The sequence below is a fragment of the Narcine bancroftii genome, chromosome 1 (assembly GCF_036971445.1).
Source record: "Narcine bancroftii isolate sNarBan1 chromosome 1, sNarBan1.hap1, whole genome shotgun sequence".
In the NCBI taxonomy this organism is placed as follows: domain Eukaryota; kingdom Metazoa; phylum Chordata; class Chondrichthyes; order Torpediniformes; family Narcinidae; genus Narcine; species Narcine bancroftii.
The window spans coordinates 192611413-192634866 of NC_091469.1; the positions used below are offsets into that span (position 1 = coordinate 192611413).

General features: G+C 41.9%; 1 protein-coding gene across 1 annotated transcript in view; it reads right to left on the reverse strand.

Annotated features, from left to right (window-relative positions):
* The window catches only part of LOC138753503 (hemicentin-1-like), a 349996-nt gene that overhangs the window by 53948 nt on the left and 272594 nt on the right, over positions 1-23454 (reverse strand). The window contains exons 80-86 of the mRNA XM_069916635.1: positions 16832-16960; positions 14865-15134; positions 13506-13696; positions 10449-10662; positions 8797-8931; positions 4984-5174; positions 3374-3455 (exon numbers count right to left, since the gene is read on the reverse strand). Of these exons, the coding sequence (XP_069772736.1) occupies positions 3374-3455; positions 4984-5174; positions 8797-8931; positions 10449-10662; positions 13506-13696; positions 14865-15134; positions 16832-16960 (1212 nt within the window). The remainder of the gene's footprint in view (positions 1-3373; positions 3456-4983; positions 5175-8796; positions 8932-10448; positions 10663-13505; positions 13697-14864; positions 15135-16831; positions 16961-23454) is intronic.

Here is a 23454-nt window from a genome sequence, read left to right on the forward strand (position 1 = left end):
AAAGAAGCTATACAAGAGATGCTGAATGGAAAGTCACTGGGGGATGATGGATTTTCAGTTGAATTTTATCAAGTATTTTATGAAGATTTATCCTTGGTATTTGGAGATGTTCTACAGCAAATAACTGAGGATCAGGTGTTACCAGAATCTTGTTTGAGTGCTATAATTACTGTGATTTTAAAGAAAGATAGGGATTCATTGAAAGTATCTTCGTATAGGACTATTTCTTTACCAAATGTAGATTATAAAATTATGGTGAAAGTATTAGCAAATATACTTCCTAAATATTTACCTCAATTGATACATGTAGATCAAACAAGTTTTATTAAGAATAGAAATGCATCTGATAACATTCTTAGATTGATCGCATTGGTCAATGCATCTAAACAGCAACCCAACCCCACTAGATGAGGAAAAAGCTTTTGATAGGGTTGATAGGGTTGAATGGAATTTTTTATTTAAGGTGTTAGAGAAGTTTAATTTTGGTCCTTATTGGTTGGGTTAAAGCTTTATCTAAAGACCCAATTGCTAAGGTGGTGACAAATGGTCAAACTTCTTTACTATTTAAATTAACACGGTCGACTCGGCAAGGTTGTCCATTATCACCTGCCTTGTTTGCATTGGCTATTGAACTGTTAGCTCAGACAATATGACAGAATGATAAGATTAAAGGGATGAGAATTGCAAATGATGAATATAAGATTAATTTATTTGAAGATGATGTGTTGGTCTATTTGACAGAACCGGAGCAGTCTTTGAAATATTTGCAAGATTGCTTGCTGAAATTTGTGGAGTTATCTGGATATAAGGTAAATTGGGATAAGAGTGAAATATTACCAGTTGGAGAAGAAGACTATTCAGAATATAAAAATATTATAAAATTGAAATGGTCAGATAGAATTAAATATTTGGGAGTAATAATAAATGTAGATTACCAATCTTTATATAAATTAAATTATGTTCCTTTATTTAAAAGGATTAAAATGGATCTGATTAAAAGGAAAGGTCTTCCGTTAATGTTAATTGGTCGAGTAAATTGTATTAAAATTAATACGTTTCCTCGAATCTAATATTTGTTTCAGTCGATACCTTGCATACTTTCAAAGAGTTTCTTTCAGGATTTGAATAGAGTGGTACAGGAATTTTTATGGAAGGGGAAATTAGCACGAGTAGCTTTACATAAACTTACATGGAAATATGCATTGGGTGGTCTTCAATTACCTCATTTTCAAAATTATTATGAAGCAGCTCAATTGAAATTTGTTAGTAGATTGATGGATATGGATCAACCTCTGAGTGGGGCGGAGGAAATGGCTTGTATTTCTGAAGTTGAGGTACATCAGTTTATACTTAAATGGAATATGAATTTATTGTGGGAATGTAATATGCCGGTATTAAAGCACTTGTTAAAGATATGGGGTAAAAGAAATATGGTTTTAGGGTCAAAGGGTAAACTATCAATTCAAACTCCGTTATACCATAATCAACTTAATTCTTTTTCAATGTTTAATAATAATTTAAAGAGATGGAATTTTAAGGGTATAAAGATAGTTCAGGATTGTTTTGAAGAAGGACAGTTTCTTTCCTTTAATCAATTGAGGGAGAAATTTGATATATCTGTAAATTCTTTATTTGTGTACTCTCAACTCAGAGCTTTGATACAAGATAATTATGGTAAAGAGAAGAATTTACTTATGTTGACAAAATTTGAGTCTTTGATTTTCTCTATGCCAAAGAAAGGTAATATTTTGGATATGTATAAAATGTTACAAGATAGTATGGATAAACCGGAATGGGAGAAATCTAGGACTAATTGGGAAAGTGATTTAACTTATATTCTTCCTGAAGACAATTGGGAGGTTATGTGTCATGTCAGTGTAACTAAATTGACGAATGTAAGATATGGAATGGTTAATTATAATTCTTTTTACATCAGTTATATTTGACTCCAGAGAAATTGAAAAACTATGGGTTTAGCAATTCAGATTTGTTTTTGATGTGGATTGTGTACTGGAATTTTTTTTACATGCTGTTTGGTCTTATGTTAAAGTACAACCATTTTGGGAAGGAATTAGAATGGTCTTGGAAAAATTAGACCCATCGATTTTTTTGTTGGGCTATATGGTTTCTTTGAAGGGATTGGGATTGGATAAATTTCAAATTGCATTTGTACATTTAGCATTATCTGTAGCACAAAAATGCGTAGCTAGTACTTGGAAAGATAATGTGGAGATTAATATAGTACATTGGCATAATGAATTAAGAGCTTGTATTCCGTTGGAAAAAATTTCATGTAACTTGGATGTTAATTATTCCTTCTTTGTTAATATGTGGTCTTCTTATTTGAAATATATGAATTTGAAAAGACTTTGAAATATTCTATATATTCTGTTTTGATTTTGTATTTAGCTCCCCTTAAGGGAGTTGGCTGAAGGGCTGGGATGGTGTGGAGGGTTTTTCTTTATGTATCTAAAAATTTCTTGCTGTTATTTGATTGTATTTTGTTTTTAAAAAAAATCTTTTAAATAAAATTTGAAAAAGAGAAACAACAAGGAACTCTGTGATGACCTGAAAGAAAGAGGTTATCATCTGGATAACCCTGATGGGGCAAGTTTCTTCAGCAAGACACTGACGTGGCTGATTAGAAAGAATTAATTTGTGTCCAGCGAACAACAAATCTCTCTCTGAAAACCCACAAGAACCTTCCTGAGCAGTAACCATTTACCTTTCAAGCACCAAAGCCTGGTGAACTTCATAAATGTTAAATTCTGAGCATATTAGAAGAATTGCCTGCAACCAGTAAACTTGGAGGAATGGGAAATGAGATTGGACTGTGAATTAAAGAACTTTTCTAAACTTACTCACACATTACATATACATACGCTTTGAATTACAAGGGGTTAAGTTAGGTTAGTTAAGAGTGATAAATTAAACTATGATCCTTTTTTCATGTTTAAAGAAAATTAAAAGCAACTTTTAAGTAACTATTTGTCTTTTGCTGCTGGGTTTTGGGATCCTCTGGGCTTTTGACAATGTCAAGTATATATTCTGGCAATAATTTTGAACTTTTGAATTTTGAGATCAGCTACGATCACATTTGATGGTGGGGCAGGCTCCAAGGGCTGAATGGCCTACCCCTGCTCCCATTTTCATCTGTTCTTGCTCTTGTGATTCCAATACCTAGGAGTAAGATCCCATGAGATGGCCAGTATCTGAGAGGTGGCCTTGTCTCTTATTGTGTGAGGAGAAGAGATGAGCTGATAGGATTTACCCTGGCATGGTCAGGTCACACAAATCCACCTATCCCCAGTGCAATACAAGAGCATCAGTGCCCCTTTAAGATGGTGAGTAGGTGCCCACCCAGTGCACTTACTCTGCAGCATCAGGGTGACTTTCCGCTCAACAATCCCAACTTCATTCTTGGCGACACATTTGTAATCTCCTGCATCTTCATTCTGTCAGAAAGACATGAGACGGTTCAGTGAAGGAAAATAAGGTCATCCACCAGTCCACACAGTTTGCCTGGTTGTTGGGTGGTGAAGTAGGGAGCACCGGCAGAGTGGCAATGAACCTTGCCCCTTTAAAGGGGTGGGAGTGGGTGCCTCTTTGGGTGTCCATGACCAGATGTGAACTGTGTGCCCATGGTGGGCATCCCAATGCTTCTGCTTCTGCTCCTCATTTATGCAGCCTGAGCTTTCACAGAGCGTGCTCAACAAAGCAGAGGAGTATATCGAACATAAAACATTTAGGCCAGTGGTTCTCAACCTTTCTCTTTCCATTCACATCCCACCTAAAGCCATCCCTTACTAATCACCGAGCATCAACTACTCTGTTTAAAAAATATACCCATCCTCTCCCCTAAACTTTCCATCCCTCACTTTATACAGACATCCTCTGGTGTTTGCTAATGGTGAACAAGAAAAAGGTGCTGGCTGTCCACCCTACATATACCTCTCGTAATCTTGGAGACCTCTAATACACCTATCATCCTTCTTCCCTCCAAAGGTTTCCTCCCAACTTTCAAAACCGTATGGACATCGTAGGTTAATTGGCATGGGCTCGTTGGCTGGAAGTGCCTTTTATTTGTGCTGTATGTCTAAATTTTAAAACATTAAAAAATCAAATTCAATTTAAAAAAATTTAATTTGAAAATAAAAGCCCTAGATCTTTTAATCTTGCCTCATAAGACATGTTCTACAATCCAGGCAACATCCTAGTAAATCTCCTCTGCACTCTCTCCAAAGCTCTATACCACATCCTTCCTGTAATGAGGCGACCATAACAGAACACAATTTTCCAAGTGTAGTCTAACCAGAGTTTTATAGTGCTGCAATATTACCTCTTAACTCTTGAACTCAATCCCCTGACTAATGAAGACCAGCATACCATAAGCCTTCCTAGCTACCCTATGAATCTGCGCAGCAAGCTTGAGAGATCTATGGATTTCGACCCTAAGATCCCTCTGTTCTTCCACACTGTTAAGAATGCTCCCATTAACCATGTACTGTTTTCAAGTTGAACCCTTCAAAATGCATCACTTGTGAATAAGACTTCTCCACTGGCCTCACTTTTGGATTAGAAAGATTATTTAGAGCAGGTTGTTTGGGATGTATCTGTCTGTCAGACAGGAATGATTCAACATGTTCGCTCCTCGGCCAAATCTAAATCACAACTGTAGAGAGCAGTGGACATTGTGTACCTTTCCAACAGTGTGTTTCCTTCAGTGGAAGTCAGTCTATGGTCTATTCACCATCAGGTGACTGGGTTGAAATTTCCAGGTGCAGCTTTGGCTCTTTGGGATGGAAGAGTAGGAGGAAGTGAGCTGTCTGCAGCCTCAGGAAGTGAGGTAAGGGGGCCCAGTGATAAGAGCAGGAGAACACGGAGAAATTGAGTTACTTCAGAAGAAATTAGAGGAAGAAAGAAGAGAGAGAAGAATTAAAGAGGACAACGAGGAGAGAGCTTGGCCACTGAAACATGACTCACCACGGTCCTGTAGATTGCCAGGGAACCATTGTCCATCTGCCAAATACGATTGCTCACGGCCAATGGGCTTCCATTTTTATTCCAGTTTATTGATGGCACTGGATCACCACGGGCATCACAGTTCAATATGACATTCCCTCCCAGAGGCTCCATCTGGTACTCACTGATTGCTCCCCAGAGCACTGGCGCCTCTGAAAAATGAGCAGGGCAGGAACTTTTACAGGTAGCTTTTTTCGGTTCTGGTCCAACTTTGGTAAAAAGACATTGGTCTGAAACAACAACCACCCTGCTGCTTGACTTGCTGAGTAACTCCAGCGTTTTACTTTTCCAGGAACAAAGTGTTTACTTTTTGTACTGCAGTTGAAGTTATCCTTGCGTTTTTGAAATTCATCTTTGAGTTCAGGCATTGCTGGCAGCATTGCTTTTTAATGCCCAATGGGTTCTGAACTAGATACCCAGCTGGCAGTGGGCAGTTAAAGCTAATGATGTATGTCAGCTAATGTGTAGGTCAGATTGTACAACCACAGCAGATCTCTATCCTTAAGTGACACTAAAAGTGCTCTGATAATAATATGGTAATTATATTCCAAATTATTTAATTAACTGAATTTAAACTTCCCAGCTGATGAGTCTTAAACCCCTATATCCACAGTATCTCTCTGCATTGCACATGCTGCAATTTAAGTTAATTAAATCTCTTGTAGCTTCAATTGCAGATTTCTTGGTGCTGGCAAACACTTGTCATCCGATGTCCTGATGTAGGTTGTGCCAGAGGAGGTGTTGGTTTTACATTAATGACCTACAAAGGAGTAGCTCTCCAATCTGCCTCTGACCGGGTGGCTGCTTGTCACTAATCCATCACCTGATGGATCAATGCCCTCTTAAACCTCTAATACTTTGTTCAGTTTGAGTAAGTCAAGACTTTGTTCCCAAATTCAAGTGACCAGGATTTCTTTCTACGAGTACCACTGCTTCAATTAAAATATACACCTCCTACCTTCACACTCGTGAAGTTGACAAGTTGCCTTCAAATAATCAAGGAGGAGATGGAATCTAACAGAACCATAGAATATCACAGCACAGAGACAGGCCCTTTGGTTCCGCAGACTCTATCTCTCCATACCCCTTCCATCTTTGAACCTGTCCAAATTTTTCTTAAATGTTAAAATGGAGCATACTTACCGCAACCACTATCTGCCATAAATTTCACTTTATTAGTCCCAATTTCTACATATTTATTCATGACCAATTAAAAACAGAAAATGCTTGTAATACTCACCATTACAGGCAGCATCTGTGGAGAGGGCAGTACGGTTGACATTAGAAGTCCTCGATCTTTTATTATTAATAACCTTGATTAATTACAGCCTCTGACTCTCTGTGACATCTTCTCTGCATTTATAATAACTTTATAACCCTGAGAGAATGTCAGGATAATTCTCATCCTTGATTCTCGTCAAGTTTTGGACAATCAACATCTCTATTTACTGGAAGAGTGAGATGAATTCCTCCAACTCAGCTAATTAAGAAGAATTATGTTTATTAGCAAAGGAAACAGTAAGCAGTTGAGTATGTTGTTAAGATACTGGCCCGAATGATTAAAGGCCAGTTGAGAAAATAAGTATTTCACTCAGTGAGTAGCTTTGTTCCAGAACTCACTGGCTGAAAGGATGGTAGAGTCATCCTCCCACGACCTGGATGAGTTGTTACCCACAGGGCCACAGACCTAGAATTGAGGGCTGGGGTTAGCCTAAAGATGAGCTCCACCCCTTCTACACTTGTTTTGACCACTAGAACAATGAAGAGCCCATGCACACCCCATGTCCCCTGATGATTCTCTCTTGTCCATACTTGAGGATGATGTGTAGGCTGCTTTCAGGAAAGTGAATCTGAGGAAAGCATCCAGTCAGGATGGCGTACCTGGCTGAGTACTGAAAATCTTTGTTGACCAACTTGCCAATATATTGATGGAACATTTTTTGGTTCTAAGTTGAAACTAAACCATCTGAAGTCATCAATTCTTTTAGACATTGTAACAGGCACTTCCGGCCCATGAGCCTGTTCCCCCCCCCCCCCAATACCCCCTAAATCCCCATTCATGTTTGAAGGATGGGAGGAAAACAGAGCAGACATGGGGAGAATAAACAAACTCCTTACAGACATCACTGGTCTCGAACCTGGGTCGCTAGTGCTATAATAGTGTTGGGCTAAATGCTGTGCGAACCATTCCACCTCATCCTTTTCAGATCACAAGATATAGGAGCAGAAGTAGGCCCATTGCCCTATCGAGTCTCTTCCTTGATTCTAATCATGATCTGATCCATCATCCCACTCCCCGACTTCCTCTGCGTAATCTTTAATGCCTGGAATAATCAAACACCTTAAATACACCCAATGACCTTGCTTCCACAGCTGCCTGTGGCAACAGATTCCACAGACTCATGACCCTCTGACGAAATAAAATTTTCTTTGTCTCTATTTTAAATTGATGCCATTTTATCCTGAAGTTATGCCCTCTTGTCTTAGAATCCCCTACTATGGGAAACATCATTGCCACATTATTCTGTCCAGGCCCTTCAGCATTTGAAATGCCTCTATGAGGTCCCCCTCATTCCTTTGTACTCCAAGGAGTATAGTCCAAGAGTTGACAAACATTCCTCATACGCTAGCTCTTTCATTCTAGTAAACTTTTTCTGAACCTTCTCCAATGCCCTTGTGCCTTTTCTCAAATAAGGTGCCCAAAACTGTACACAGTACTCCAAGTGAGGTCTCACCAGTGCTTTATGGAGTAATTACATTACATCCCTGCTCTTGTATGCTATTCCTCTAGAAATGAATGCCAACATTGCATTTGACCTCCACCACTGACTCAACCTGAACCTTTAGGGTATCTGCACGAGGACTCTCAAGTCCCTTTGCACCTTGGAATTTTGAATTTTCTCCCCATCTAAATAATAGTCTGCCTGTCTATTTCTGCTACTAAAGTGCATGACCGTACACTGTCAACATTATATTTCATCTGCCACCCCTTTGCCCATTCTCCTAATCTATCAGTCTCTCGGCAACCTTTCATTGTCCACCTCCCCTACCACACAATTTTGGTATCATCTGCAAATTTAGCCACAAAGCCATCATTTACATTCAACGTTAAAAAGAGCAGATGCAACATCGATCCCTGCGGAACACCACTGGTAACTGGTACCCAACCAGAACAGGATCCCTTTTACTCTGTTTCCTGCTGACCAGCCAATGCTCTGGCCATGCGAGTATCCTTCCTGTAATTCCCTGGGCTTTCATCTTCTTTAGCAGCCTTGTGTGTGGCACCTTGTCGAAGGCCCTTTGAAAGTCCAAATACACAACATCCAATGCATCTCCCCTGTCTATCCTACTTGCGAACTCTTCAAAAAATTGCAGTAGATTTGTCAAGCATGATTTTCCTTTAAGGAAACCCTGCTGACTCAGGCCTGTCTTTTCACGCACCTCCAGGTATAACGTAACCTCATCTATTTGAACCGGTTTTTAACACTGGCTACTTACACCAAGTTATTTTCTAAAATAACCAGATTAAATTAACTGGATCAAAATAACTGATTTTGATATGTTCAGGATTATTCAAGACCAAGAATACTGTACTCACAAATAAGACAAACACCATTCTACATGGTCCTTATTCCCACACCTGTAACACAAATATTATCCTCCAACTGTGTAACATTAATGACCAGATTTGTGGAAAGTCATTATTTGCTCCTAACGATCGATGGAAACCAATCAAAAGGCCACATGACAGACAATAGCAAATTATAGTCTTACCTTTCACATAGACAAATCCAATCGCTCTGATCACCCCCACAACATTCTCTGCTGTGCACACATAAGTACCAGAATCTTCTTTGGAAACGTTTTCTATCATTAGTTCACTCAGGCCTTCAGTCTGGGGAGCTCTCACTAAATGACAAAGTAAAGTCAAGTAGGATCTATTCTTCTGATATTGGAAATAAAGCACAATCAAATTTATTTGAGATTGCGAACTCCACAATCAGCTTAAATATGAATTTGCTGTACTTGTTATTCCCTGACTTGTCTTTTTTCTTGTTGTGCAGGAAAATAAAAGGATATCAGTCCATAGTCCCTGGGGATAGGGAGTGCAGGGGATGGGGATTTTCTGTGGGAAATGCTTCCCTTACATTCTACACCCATTTCCATTTCTACATAATATCACACAGGTGACAGTGCAGGAATGTTCAAGGTCTCAGCCTGTATGCACAGGTTTTATCCTTCACACCATTCAATACCCATCCAATTGCTTCAATATAATGGAGGGCCTGCACTTAGCTCAAAGAGAAGAGAGAGTTATAGCTTTGCTAGACAGAGTGTTGATCAGACACCACCTGTTTTGTTAATTGCACCTTATGAGGGATATACTGGCTTTTGAGGGGTTCCAATATAGATTTGTTTGAGTAGCAAGCACATTGTACTTAACACTTCAAATTGTGATCATGAACTCAATCACCCCAAAACATACTTCTGTTTTTCTGTGCCTGGGGTGAATTTTGAGGCATTTATTTCCCCTAAGGAAAAAAAAATCAGCTTGTATTTCCTTGAGTTTAGAAGTCTGAAGAGTGATGTGATTGATATATTTTGTATTGGAATAACATTCATCTGGGTGGATATGGTGAAAGCATTTAAACCACTTCTCACTACTGTCTCTTCTGACAACTGTTCTATCCCACTTTCCTCCCATCCCACTCCCCTCCCCTCCCCTTCAACTCTCCTCCCCTCCCCTCTTCCCTCCTGTCCCTCTCCCTTCCCCTCCCACTCCCCTCTTGTCCCTCTCCCCTCCCCTCCCATCTCACTCCCCTCCCATCTCACTCCCCTCCCATCTCTCCCCTCCCACTCCCTTCTCATCCCACTCCCCTCCTGCCCTTCTCCCTCCAGTCCCACTCCTCTCCTGTCCCATCTATCCCATTCCACTCTCCTCCCCCGCACTTTCCTCCCATCCCAATCCCCTCCTGTCCCACTCCTCTTCAGCCCACTGCTGTCTCATCCTCTACTGTCCCATCCCACTACCCTCCCAACTCACTACAGTCCCATCTCACAACCATGCATTTCCACCAATGTGCTTATCCATATGAGTGTGTAATTTGCCTTGATTGATTGTGGAGGAGGGTATGGAAGTATCATTCTGGTCTATTGCCCCTGGAGTTCTTTGGAAGATGCAGCCCTGGTATCAGAATGGAGAACAGATTCTGATTCCATGGGCAGACCATTTGGCAGCATTGTGTGTCTTGGCTCTCAGGAGTTATGTGGATGAAGAGGACAAGGTTAACAAGGGGAAAAAGGAGAAGGCCAAGCAGTAAAACAGAAGCTTTCAAAAATATTACAAAACAGTGGATTTCCATGATGGCAACACACTTGTTGAACAGGGAATGGAGTTAGAAAGCCACAGTTTTACCCTTACACACCTGAAACGGGCTTGTTATTGAAGGTCCAGCTGATGGAGGGAGTTGGGAACCCCTTTGCTGCACATGTCAACAACAGCCATTCACCTTTATGGAGAGACACGTCAGCAGGGAGCTCTGTGAATGCAGGTTGGACGTTTACAGACAGGCGAATACGATGGCTATCCTTGCCTACAGGGTTGACTGCTGTACAAGTATAGACACCAGCATCCTCCGGCTGTGGAATGAAGAGAAGGATGCAGATTAATGATTCCTGTTGCCTTTGTGTGCACCAGAATTTCCCCGAGAAAATGCACTTTTAAGTGAGCTGCTCTGGGGATTGGGAATCGTCGCAAATTGCTGGGGAGAAGGAGCAAAGCTTCACTCTTCATCTCCCCACGGGCAGTTGACCAATCCTGGCAATAATGTGAAATGCACAAGAAGTATTTTGAAATAAAATCATCACCTTTCACAACCTTGAAAAATACCAAAGCAACCTACAGTTTAACAATCGGATATAACCAAATTTATTAATATTCACAGAGAATTAATCACTGGCCTCAACATGCATGTTAGCTCCCCTGCTTTTATTCAAAATAATGTTCTGGGTCTTTAACCTGAGAGTGCAGACTGTTTAACAGTTCTCCTGAAAGAGTAAACCTCTGGCAAGTAAATCTTCCCTTGGTATTGCATGGCCAGAGTCAGATGAGATAGGTGTGTTCAGCTCTGAGGAATGGGGTTGAACCCACAACCTTTTGACTGAGAGGTGAGACTGTCACCAATTAAGCTTCAGGGGACTTCAATGAATTAAAAATGGCAGTCAACATACAGCCAGAATAGTGGTTTCAAGGGTGTTCTACTTCTAACATTTCAGGTAAAATGCAAACTGAAGGAGTGGATCCATTGCTACCAGCAATCCTCATGGCTTTAGGATAGTGGAGCCTGTGACATTTGGATCACCAGATGGTTGGTCTTTCCCATGGCATCAGGGTGATACTGATTGGTCAGAGGGTGGGATGATTGGGGAGCTGGCTTGTTGGTTTCTTAGGCAAGACAGGCAAGTGTGACAGATTATATCACATTTTATATTATGTATAGATATGTTTTTGGAAGAGTTAGACTGGGGTTTTTAGTGTAGGTCACAAACAAACACAAACATTTCACAAAACAGATCTCATTTAAAATGCCAGAGCTCTGCTAAAGCCAGACAGTCCAGGCTTCGAGTGCCTTTGCAAAAATTTGAAGAATGCCTATAAGGACTTCACAAGTAGGTGTGAATTGGTCATACTGTGTAGTAATGGATTATTGTTTTGAAAGCAACAGATGGACGGACTCAGAAGATTAGGTCTGGTGCTGCAGTCGGTCTGAGTGCAGTTTGCTGTTCTAAGAAGGTCATGTGGTTTTGCAAGCAGAGAAAGAGAGGAGACCAAACTGACTTTCTCTAAAAGAGAGAGAGAGAGAGAGAGAGAGAACTAGTTTCTGCAGCATGGCAAGCTGGCAGCTTGTTTAAAACCCCATTTAAAATTTTTTAAAATTTATTTTTCACACTATGAACCATATTAATCAAAATACACACAAACATTTCCCTCTTGAATATACACAGTGTCATTTTCTCCCCTTTTTCCCCTCTTTTAAAACCCCATTTTGAAGACAGGTTGTGAGTTCAGCCTGTTGGAACAACCCATGTGGTCCATACAAGAGGAAATGGCTGGCTAGAATGTTTCACCTGAAATAAGGGAAACCACTCTGTGGTGATCTGCAGAAGACAAGGTTATCATTTGGAAAAACCCTGATGGGGCAAGTTTCTTCAGCAAAACTCTGAAGTGGCTGATCGGAGGGAATCCGTTTGTGTATGTCCAACAAACAACAAACCTCTCTCTGAAACCATCAAGAACCTTCCTGAGCGGTAACCATTTGTCTTGGTGAATTTCTATTGCTGCTGGGTCTTGGGGTCCTCTGGGCCCGTAACACAAGGATGTCAAAAGCAGCAGTAACTAGTGGTCGTGCTTGTCAATTTCAACAATATGACTGCTTCTGGTTGCAGAATGGTACAAGGGGGCAGAGGGAGGTAACTGGGCATGGTAGGTCTGATAAACTCCTGATCCAGTGTGGTGCTGCCTCAATAAAAGATCTCAACAAATTGAGACCTCTTTAAAGTAAATTAGCTAATTATGAAACAGAGACATTTGATGCAGCAGACAATTATGCACAGAAGTTTCACAAACAATTAAATAAACCCTTGAACAAAAAGAAATTGTCATTAAGTACTGGCTTGGTCTCAACTGAATTATTGTTGAATTGTGGTTGACACAGTTGAGGAAGCATATGAACACATGAGAAAAGATTTACAAGGATGATTCCTGGGATGAAGGACGCCAGTTCCTGGGATGAAGGACAGATAAGAGAAGCTGGGACTATATTCATCAGAGAGTAGGCCAAAGGGAAGTCTTACAGAAGTACATAAAATGATGAGGGTCAGATGGAACAGTTAGAAGTTTTCTGTCGGTGGAGAGGTGAGGACCTGAGGTCAGAGGTATAAAGGAAGAGAATTAATACATTTCACGCTGCTTGTGGGTGAAATCTGAAACACACAGCCACTAATGTGGTGGAGGAAGAATACAGTGCAGCCTTCATGAGGGAATTACATTGATGTATTGTGAGGAATAATTTACAAGAGAACAGAGAAGGCTGTGCTGGCCAAGAGCTGATGCAGACAGGATGGGCTGAATGTCCTTCCTCCGTTCTGCAGCCATTCATAATGGCCACATAATCAGCATTAGTGATGACTGCAGGGTAACTGTTCACTCAGGTACCTCAGATATTTCCCAGGCTCTTCTTCAGAGTAATGTTGTGGGATTGTTCATGTCTATTAGTTCACAGGTGTGTCCACAATAGGTGGGAACACATTTGGGCTTCAATATTTACAGGAGCTATGTACTGTACTTCAGATCTCAAAGGCAGACGTGAGGGGTGCCCATGAAACAGCAACGCAGTCTCAGCACCTTCAGGAGAGTTGAAAATTCTTATCAAAACATTATCGGAAATGATGGTGAGTTCACTGACGCAGGTACAACTACATACCGTTGTATTATCCACTATCAATTCCCCGGACTGCAGTGCTGTGTATTTTCCTGGTACATCAGGCACGGCAGCACCATCCTTTTCCCAATACAGCATGGGTGCAGGTAATCCCTGGGCAGCACAGGGCAAGAGGACCCGTGAATCCTCCAAAACCGAAATCTCTGACTGGCCAATTAAAACCAAAGGCGGAACTGTGTCAAAAGAAAACACAATGAAATGGAGTTTGATGGACTCTGAAGGATCGGGTGTGCATCTCATGTCCCACAGATACTGCCTGACCTGCTGAGTATTTCCAGTGTCCTCTTTCATTTCAAATCTCTAGCAAGTGTTACTTTCCACATCTCAACATTCCAGCATCTTAAATCTTTCTCCTCTGATCTAATGCATTTTTCGATTGACATTCCTTCTGATAAATCATTTGTAATTGCAAAGCCTTCACCACCACGTCTAATTTAGCACTAACACTCTTTGCATCAATTTCTCACTCAATCAGAGGTGTCCCCTTTCTTTCTCCACCACCCTCCTTTCCCTACAACTTCCAAAAAGCAATTTTCTTAACTTTGCTTGGAGCTGACAAAAGATGCTTCTCTCCACAGATACTGCCTGATCTTACTGAATATTTCCATTATTTTCCATTTTTACTTTACGTGTATATCCCAAAAAATTTCAGATCCATTTCACTTCTTCTGAAACGCAAACACCACCTATCGTAAGCAGAATAAGATCCCACAGAAAGAAACTGATATTAACCAGCTGCTCTGTTGGTCAACGGTTAAAGAATGAGTGTTAGACACAGTAGCACTCCCTGCTCTCTTTCAAGTGATGGTAAAGGATCTTTTACATCCACCTGATCTGGCTGATAGAGCTTCCTCAGCAGATTTTGAAAAGCAGTTGTGTTGCACCTATTGAGGGTGTGACTGGGTTCAGGGTGGTGGGCAAATAAGGGCGCAAGACTCTAATAATAAGCGTAACATGAGCTTATGTCAGTAAAACAAGGAAATCTGCAGATGCTGGGGTCAAGTGCAATGCACAAAGTGTTAGAGAAACTCAGCAGGGCACACAACATCCATGGGATGAAAATGGCAACCAACATTTCAAGCTTGAGACCTTCATCAGGAATGGCGAAGGCTCAGGCCCAAAATGCTGGCTGCCTTTTACATCTTCTGTATACTCCATGACCTGCTGAGTTTCTCCAGCACTTTAGTGTATTGCATGAAGTAATATATGTCAGTCACAAATATTCACTCTTTAACATTAAAGAAGCAGACATGCCAATCATAGGTAGAAAGAAGTCATTCAAAATCCAACTAACTCTCAGACCTAAATCTTTCTAAGGCAAAATTGACAATGTGTTCTCACCCTGTACCACCAGAGTCCTGTCCACACTGACCACCCCAGCTTTATTCCGGGCAATGCACGTGTACCATCCCGCATCAGTAAGTTGGACTTGAGGAATGTGCAGGGATCCATTCACAAACATCTGTAGGTAGGAGTGGTCAACAACGGGATGGCCGTCTTTTAACCAGGTTATCTTTGGTTGAGGCTGGCCTACTGCCTCACAGGGTAACATGGCAGGGTGATGAATTATGGCCTTGTATTCCCTGCTGTTAGCTTTGATATTCGGGGGCACTGAAGTAAAAGAGTAAAAATGTTATTTGCAATCAATTATGACACAAGTGCATCTTAGTTATGTGTACCAAATCAATTATCAGTTAATTAAGAACTGTTGACCTGTGCCTCATGCCTAATTCACTGGGAAAAGAGGTCAGTATGTATTTGCCGAGAAGCCACTAATGGGGGTCAATTAGTCTTATCCCTGGAGAGTCAGTGGGGAGATGTCAGATGAAGAGAGATCATTAGTCACTCTGGTTCAGGGGTGGAGATGATCAGGAGGGAAACAGAGGAATTCATAGCAAGAGGATTTGAGTACAGGAGTAGGGAGATCCTGCTACAGCTGTACAGGGGCTTGGTGAGACCACACCTTGAGTACTGTGTGCAGTTTTGGTCTTCTTATCTGAGGAAGGACATCCTCGCCATGGAGGGGGTGCAGAGAAGGTTCACTAGACTAAATATCAGGGATGGATGGACTTGGATATGAAGAAATGTTGGATAGACTAGGCTTGTATTCTCTGGAATTTAAAAGATTGAGGGGGGATCTTATAGAAACATACAAAATTCTTAAGGGTTTAGACAGACTAGATGCAGGAAGGTTGTTTCCAATGCTCTAAATCCAGGGGTCACAATTTAAGGATAAGGGGCAAGTTTTTTAGGACTGAGATGAGGAAAAATTTCTTATCTCAGAGGGTGGTGGAACTGTGGAAATAGTTGAGGCTGGTTCCTTGTCAATATTTAAGAGTAGGTTAGAATTGGCCCTTGTGGCCAAGAGGAACAGTGGGTATGGGGAGAAGGCAGGAACCGGGTACTGATCAGTCATGATTATATTGAATGACGGTGTAGGCTTGAAGGGCCAAATGGCCTACTCCTGCACCTATTTTCTATGTTTCTATGACTGGAAAATTTGGCCTCCCGAGCTTATTCCACCATTCAACGTTGTCATGCCTAACCATCCATTTTCTGTATCCGGTTCCTGCCTTCTCACCACATTCTTTGATCTCTTTAGCCATAAGAACAAGATCTAACTCTTCCCTGAATATATTTAATAATTGGGCCAACTGCTTTCTCCGATAGGGATTCCACAGTTCACCACTCTTTGGGTGAAGAGATTTCTCTTCACCTCAGTCCTAAATGATGCATCCCAAATCGTTAGGTCGCGACTTCAGTTTTGAACTTTCCCATCATTAGGAACATTCTTCCTGCATCCCATCTGCTCAGTTCCATCAGGAATTCATAAGTTTTAATGAAATTACCTCTCGTTCTTCTGGACGGATACAAACGTAAACCGAACATTGCAATCTCTCTTCATGCTTCAGTCCTGCCATCCCAGGAAATACCTGATCAACCTTCACTGCACGCCCTCTGTAGCAAGAATATCCTTTCTCAAGTGAGGAGACCAAATTGCACACAAGGATGGTCAGACCATTTGATGCCTGATTGTTTGATGGTCTCTCTGTGTTAAAGTTCATTCCTTTGATGGAATATTTGGAAACTGAAAATATGTCAAAATATTTATCAAGTATACACACTCAAATTAACATGTGGATTCACCCTCCTCTCATAATATGGGACATCCACAAGAAGGACACAGCTTCCAATCACTAACCCTAATGTGTTTCACTATCCAATGTGTTTCATTAACAGCAAAGTTTATGGAGAGCTCTTAAGCCCAACTGTTTAGTGCCCTTTTTTGTGCTCTCTTTAGCCACTACCTTGTACCACCAACTTGGTCTTGCTCAGAGCAGTGCCAGCGCCATTTTGGGCAATGCACATGTAATTCCCAGAATCGTCTTCTGTAGCTCTCACAATCTCCAATGCTCCATTAGCCAACAAGAAATATCCTGAAACAGGAATGACAGGGGTCGATCAATCAATAAATGTCAGAACACATAGAACAGCGCAGATAAGTCTGGGTACAATGGAGTTCAATGCCTGCTACCACATTTCATCAGATGCAAGGATCGACAATGAGATAGACAACAGACTCGCCAAGGCAAATAGTGCCTTTGGAAGACTACACAAAAGAGTTTGGAAAAACAACCAACTGAAAAACCTCACAAAGATAAGCGTATACAGAGCCGTTGTCATACCCACACTCCTGTTCGGCTCCGAATCATGGGTCCTCTACCGGCACCACCTACAGCTCCTAGAACGCTTCCACCAGCGTTGTCTCCGCTCCATCCTCAACATCCATTGGAGCGCTCACACCCCTAACGTCGAGGTACTCGAGATGGCAGAGGTCGACAGCATCGAGTCCACGCTGCTGAAGATCCAGCTGCGCTGGATGGGTCACGTCTCCAGAATGGAGGACCATCGCCTTCCCAAGATCGTATTATATGGCGAGCTCTCCACTGGCCACCGTGACAGAGGTGCACCAAAGAAAAGGTACAAGGACTGCCTAAAGAAATCTCTTGGTGCCTGCCACATTGACCACCGCCAGTGGGCTGATAACGCCTCAAACCGTGCATCTTGGCGCCTCACAGTTTGGCGGGCAGCAGCCTCCTTTGAAGAAGACCGCAGAGCCCACCTCACTGACAAAAGGCAAAGGAGGAAAAACCCAACACCCAACCCCAACCAACCAATTTTCCCTTGCAACCGCTGCAATCGTGTCTGCCTGTCCCGCATCGGACTGGTCAGCCACAAACGAGCCTGCAGCTGACGTGGACTTTTTACCCCCTCCATAAATCTTCGTCCGCGAAGCCAAGCCAAAGAAAAGAAAGACCACTTCTAGTGGTAATGCAGTATTTCTGACAAGTATGTCCAGTTGCAGGGATTCTGTTTCAATTGATTCAGAATAAGAATCAGGATTTATTGTCATGAACATTGAAATTCGGTGTTTTGTGGCAGCATCATGGTGCAAACATTCAGATTATAACCATCTTACAACATTACTATAAAAAGTTAAAATAATAGTGCACAAATAGTAAGAACTCTTTGGTTCATTAATTATTCAGGAATCTGATGGCAGCGGGGAAGAAGCTGTCTTTGTGCCATTAAGTGCTTGTCTTTGGGCTCCTGTACATTTTTCCCGATGATAGCAGAGTGAAGAGGGCATGGCCTGGGGGTCTTTGAGAATAGAGGCTGCTTTTTTTTTTAAAGACACTGCCTCATGTAGATGCCCTCGATGGAGTGAAGTCTGGTGCCTGTGATGTCGCAGGCTGAGTTAACAACCCTCTGAAGTTTATTCTTGTCCTGAGAGTTGGCGCCTCTATACCAGACAGTGATGCAGCCAGTCAGAAAGTTCTCCATGGTACATCTGTTGAAGTTTATGAGAGTCTTCGGTGACATACCAAATCTCCTCAGACACCTCACAAAGTATAGCCGCTGGCAAGCCTTCTTTAGATGGCATCAGCATGGAGGCTCCAGGAGAGATCCTCAGAGATATCGACATGCGGGAATTTGAAGTTCTTGACTCTCTGACTACTGAGCCCTCATTGAGGACTGGGTCGTGTTACCCTGACTTCCTCCTGAAGTCTTCCATCATCTCCTTGGTTTTTCAGTCGTTAAGGTCAAGGTTGTCGTCATTACATCATCTCCCTCCTGTACACTTCCTCATTGCCGTTTGTGATTCTGCCGACAACTGTGGTGTGATCGGCAAACTTATAGATAGCATTGGAATTGTGCCTGGCCACACAGTCATGGGTGTATAACAAGCAGAGCAGAAGCCCATCGTACTGCAGGAGGCATTTCTTGCTGCCCAAAGAAGGGCAAGTGACCTAGAGACCCGAGGCACAGAAGTCACATGCCGACTGGGGCAGCTCCACCTAACCCCATCTCCCCAGCCATTAAAACTGAGATTAGGCAGCAGCTACTGTAGGAGTCGTCCATGCTTGCCATGCATGATCAGCCTACCCAGGTGACCGGTGCCCTAGCAGGATACCTGGTCACTACCACATGCTCCGATTTAAAGTCAGTGGTCCTGCCCATCATGGCACCGGCTTATGGGAAGACTGTGCAGGATGCCATCACCCTCCTGGAAGGGCTAGGATACATGCAGTGGGGGAAACCCACCAAGGTCCATAAGGCAGCAGTAAGGACTACAAGCACATTCCTTCCTGTTTTGTGCGCAGACAGCTGTTCGTGGATCTGCTGCGCTCAGGTGTTGACCGTGCCAGCATAGATAGGATCCAGACCTCTGCCATTTGCGCCATGTGGAAGGAGCTTTGTGGGGGCAAAAGGCCAGGGGAAAACCTACATCCACCCTGGGATAAAGCCTAGGGCTGCCCCTGCCGACACTGACAAGAATTTTCAAGCAGGGAAACACCCATCTGTAAAGGCGGAGGTTCTTTGCCCTTACGGCTAAAGACGTACCTTCCTGAATGCGCTGTGGCTGGCTCTGAGGTGTCGATTCCAACCCTTCTCCAGGAAGGATAATCAGTGGAGCGCTGCACTCTGCTGCCTGGCCTGAATGTACAGCCACTGCAAGTGGCTGGTTAGGGGTGGGCTGATGATGCTGTCAGCTTGCGACCCATCTCCCCACTCACCCCTCTCCCTCCAAGGCAGGAGCGGTTGGCGGGAGCCATCAGCGGAGGGTGTCATGGCAACGGGAGCCATCAGAGACAGTCGGGGCAGCAGGAGACCTCGGGGCAGCGGGAGCTGTCAGAGGGTGGCCGGTGCGGGCTGAGAGACCTCTCTATGGCTCAAAACGTGGCTTCCAGCTGCGTGGGGGATTATGGTTAGGAATGACGTCCATTGCTCTGCTGTGTATTTATGATGTATGGCGCTACGGCACCAGTCACTGCACCTCCATCAGCTCTGGAGGGCACTATGAGGCACCTCTGGATGTGAATGGGACGCTGGAGCAGCCTTTTAGGACTGCTGTCTTGAAAGGTAAGTTTTAAGTTTTTGATCCACTCTTGTAGCCGGAGGCCTGACGTGAAATGGACAGCCGTCTCTGCTCCTCCCTCACTGGAAACAGTCTCTCCTGCCCTTAAGGCTGAGTTCAGAGACAGGAACTGTTGCATCTGCGCCAGCAGGAACTCTCACCCATGGGATGGAAGACCCTCCCCCTCCCCCCCCCCTACCATAGGATGAAGGCCAGGGCCCCCGGCACATTTGTTCCAGTGCCCATTCCTGCCCGGGGGACCTGAGGCCACATATATCTGTAACAGTCTTAATAGTGCCTCGTGGGCCTCCTAAGTTATTGGTGGCACCCCACCTTACCATGATCCTTAAACCACCCTATAGGGTCTCCTGTAAGAAAGCCCAGTTCCTATGGGCACCAGAACAACAGGCTGCTTTTTAAAAAATATTTTATTTATAATTTAGACACAGTTATTTACAGTTTGTCACCAATAGACATTACAGTCAACATCAATTACCACTTGTCTATGTCATATCTATATAAATTTACAGTCAAGTCCAAGCCTAATACCCCTTATCTTCTCTCTTCACCCCCCCCCCCATCTCATTCCCTGAACTTCAAACACTCAACCTAAGGACAAGTGGGTAACCAAAAAGGACATTTAACATCAAAACATAGGGATAAATCATATCAGGGAATTATGGGTCAGGTCTGGTGCAGCAAGGAGGAACCAGGCTGATTTCCCTTTGTTCTCTGACTTTTCCTGGCTGGGCTAAGGCAGGCCCCTTGTTTAGGGCAAGTTGGGCCCCAAGGCAAGATTGTACTTTTCACACCCACGCTCCTATGTGGTTCAGGTAGTTTGCCAGATTGTTTGAAAGGTCAACTTTAGAATTTATTACTGGGCAATTAATATTAGTTACTTAAGGTATTGGTTGAATTATTCAGAATTATCTCTAAATCCCCATTGGGTAAATTTAGAAATTAAACCGATACAAAATTTTTCAATTAGCTCTATTTTGGGAGCTGCTCTCCCTTTTACTTTTACTAAATTATATAAACAAATTGATAATCCAATGGCTAAACATACACTACGTATATGGTTTCAATTCCGGAGATTTTTTGGCCTAAGTCATTTTATCTTGGAAACTCCTATTGTACTAAATTTCCTTTTTCATCCCTCTCTAATTGATCAAGCTTATTTACTCTGGAAAGTTAAAGGTATAACATGCTTTTCGGATTTATTCTTGGATAACTCTTTCATGTCATTTGAACAATTATCCATGAAATATGATTTACCTCGATCTCATTTCTTTCGATATTTGCAGATTAGGAGTTTCTTAGTTTTGACTTTAACCTCTTTTCCCAATCGGGAGACTACGACTGTTTTAGAGGATATACTATATTCAAAATTCCCTCCAAAAGGTGTGATATCTAAATTATATAATATAATTACAAAAATAAATTCTGGGACTTTTGAAAAGTTTAAAAATGATTGGGAAAGAGAACTCAACCTTCATATTTCTAATGAAAATTGGAATAAAATTCTGCGACTGGTAAACTCTTCTTCTCTATGTGCAAAACATTCACTAATGCAGTTTAAAGTTGTTCATAGAGCTCATATGTCTAAAGATAAACTCCATCGCTTTTATTCTCATATCGATCCTATATGTGATAAATGTCAATTGGAAATAGCATCCCTTACACATATGTTTTGGTCCTGTCCCTCTTTACAGAATTATTGGAAGGAAATTTTTTCCATTATATCTACTGTTTTGAATATTGATTTACAACCACATCCCATTACTGCAATTTTTGGATTACCTATGATAGATTTGACTTATTTATCTCTTCCTGCGGATCGTATGATTGCTTTTCTTACACTAATGGCTAGAAGATCTATACTATTAAATTGGAAAGAGGTAAATCCTCCCACTGTTTTCCAATGGTTTACCCAAACTATACTATGTTTAAATTTAGAGAAAATTAGAAACTCTGTCTATGAATCCCCTTCTAAGTTTGAGTTAACCTGGCGACCATTTATTCAATATTTTCATTTGTGGTGAGTTGACCTGGCTCTGTTTTCTTTCTATGATTATGTATGATAATTGGGCTGTAAGATGAGATCGGAGTGATCGGCGTGGTTTAGCTATATCTGTAGGTTTTTTTTTTAAAGTTTTTTTTAAAGTTTTTTTAAATTCAGATTTGTTTTTTCTTCTTTTTTGGGGTTTTTTTTTCTCTTTTTTCATATATTGTTATTAATTATATCTTTTTTTTAGAGATAGTTCACACCCTAAACTGATCAAAAAAAATTTTTTTATGATATATTTTTATTCTGTAATATTATTGTTTAATATCTCTGTATTAATTCATTACTTATTATGTATTTTTTTTATATCTCTTTGAACTGTATGTGTTTATAAATTATAATAATAATAAAAAGATTGAAAAAGAAAAGATTGTTTGAAAGGTACTGTACCTTCCCCTCAGGTTATAGGTAATCTTTTCCAGGGGAACACAGGTTTGCATCTCCTTGCTCCATTGCGCAATGCTCAGGTAAGAGTCGGATTTCCAGGTAACCGCTATGTACTTCCTGGCCAACAACAGGCTGCTTTTGACACAGCAAAGCAAGCTGTTGAACAAGCACTGCCACTTGCCTCCCTCCAGGCGGTGTTCCTTTTAAATTACAGATCTTGACCAGTGAGGTGGTTACCAAATGGAACCTCTGGCAGAAGATCCAAGGGTGCAGTGTCCTATCAGTCTGCTGGACAAAATCTCTGCCTGGTGCTGTCGCTCACTACAAACCATTCGATACTGGGACATCGGCCAACACTTTCCTCAAGGTCCCTTATGATTTTGCTTGCACCTGTACAGTGACACTGAAATGACTACTGGCCATCAAGATAGTTTGTCATGTATTATGCAAAAAAAGTCTCAGCAAATGAACAGCTGTTGCTATGGAAACTTTATCACTGGACATTCTATCTTATCAAGTCTAAGCTGTGGTTTTTACTATGCATAATATCGCTAAGCACACTCAGAGAAACTGAACATACAATTTATAGATAGATAATTGAAGTCTGTGGATGCAAGTTACAGTTTGTAAGTTGACCATGGTAGGAAACATTGTATATATTTTACTTCACAATGACAGGATCACCCCAGAACTCCCATTAACTGAAAAATACCTCATGGGATGGGGGCTGTGGGAGACTTTATTTAAAAACACTAAATTAGCTAACTTTCCATCCCGACTCCTCCTGATTATCATTATAGGGAACCATCACAGGCACTTGGGGCACTTGTTGAAAGAGAACATCAAACATCAGCCCAGAAAAGCAGGCACCCCATCCTGGATGTATACCTGCCGGCCTGCCCCTGCTTCACAACGGGATAGTATGGTGACAGGCATCTGGGTTCTGTGTCTAAGGACCACCCAAGTGTTAGACCAAGGCTCAGGATGCACAAGCCAAGAGAGGGCTCTGGCTTGCATTGGTGGTAAGGGTGCTCACATTTGCCAGCTAAGCGGAGAAA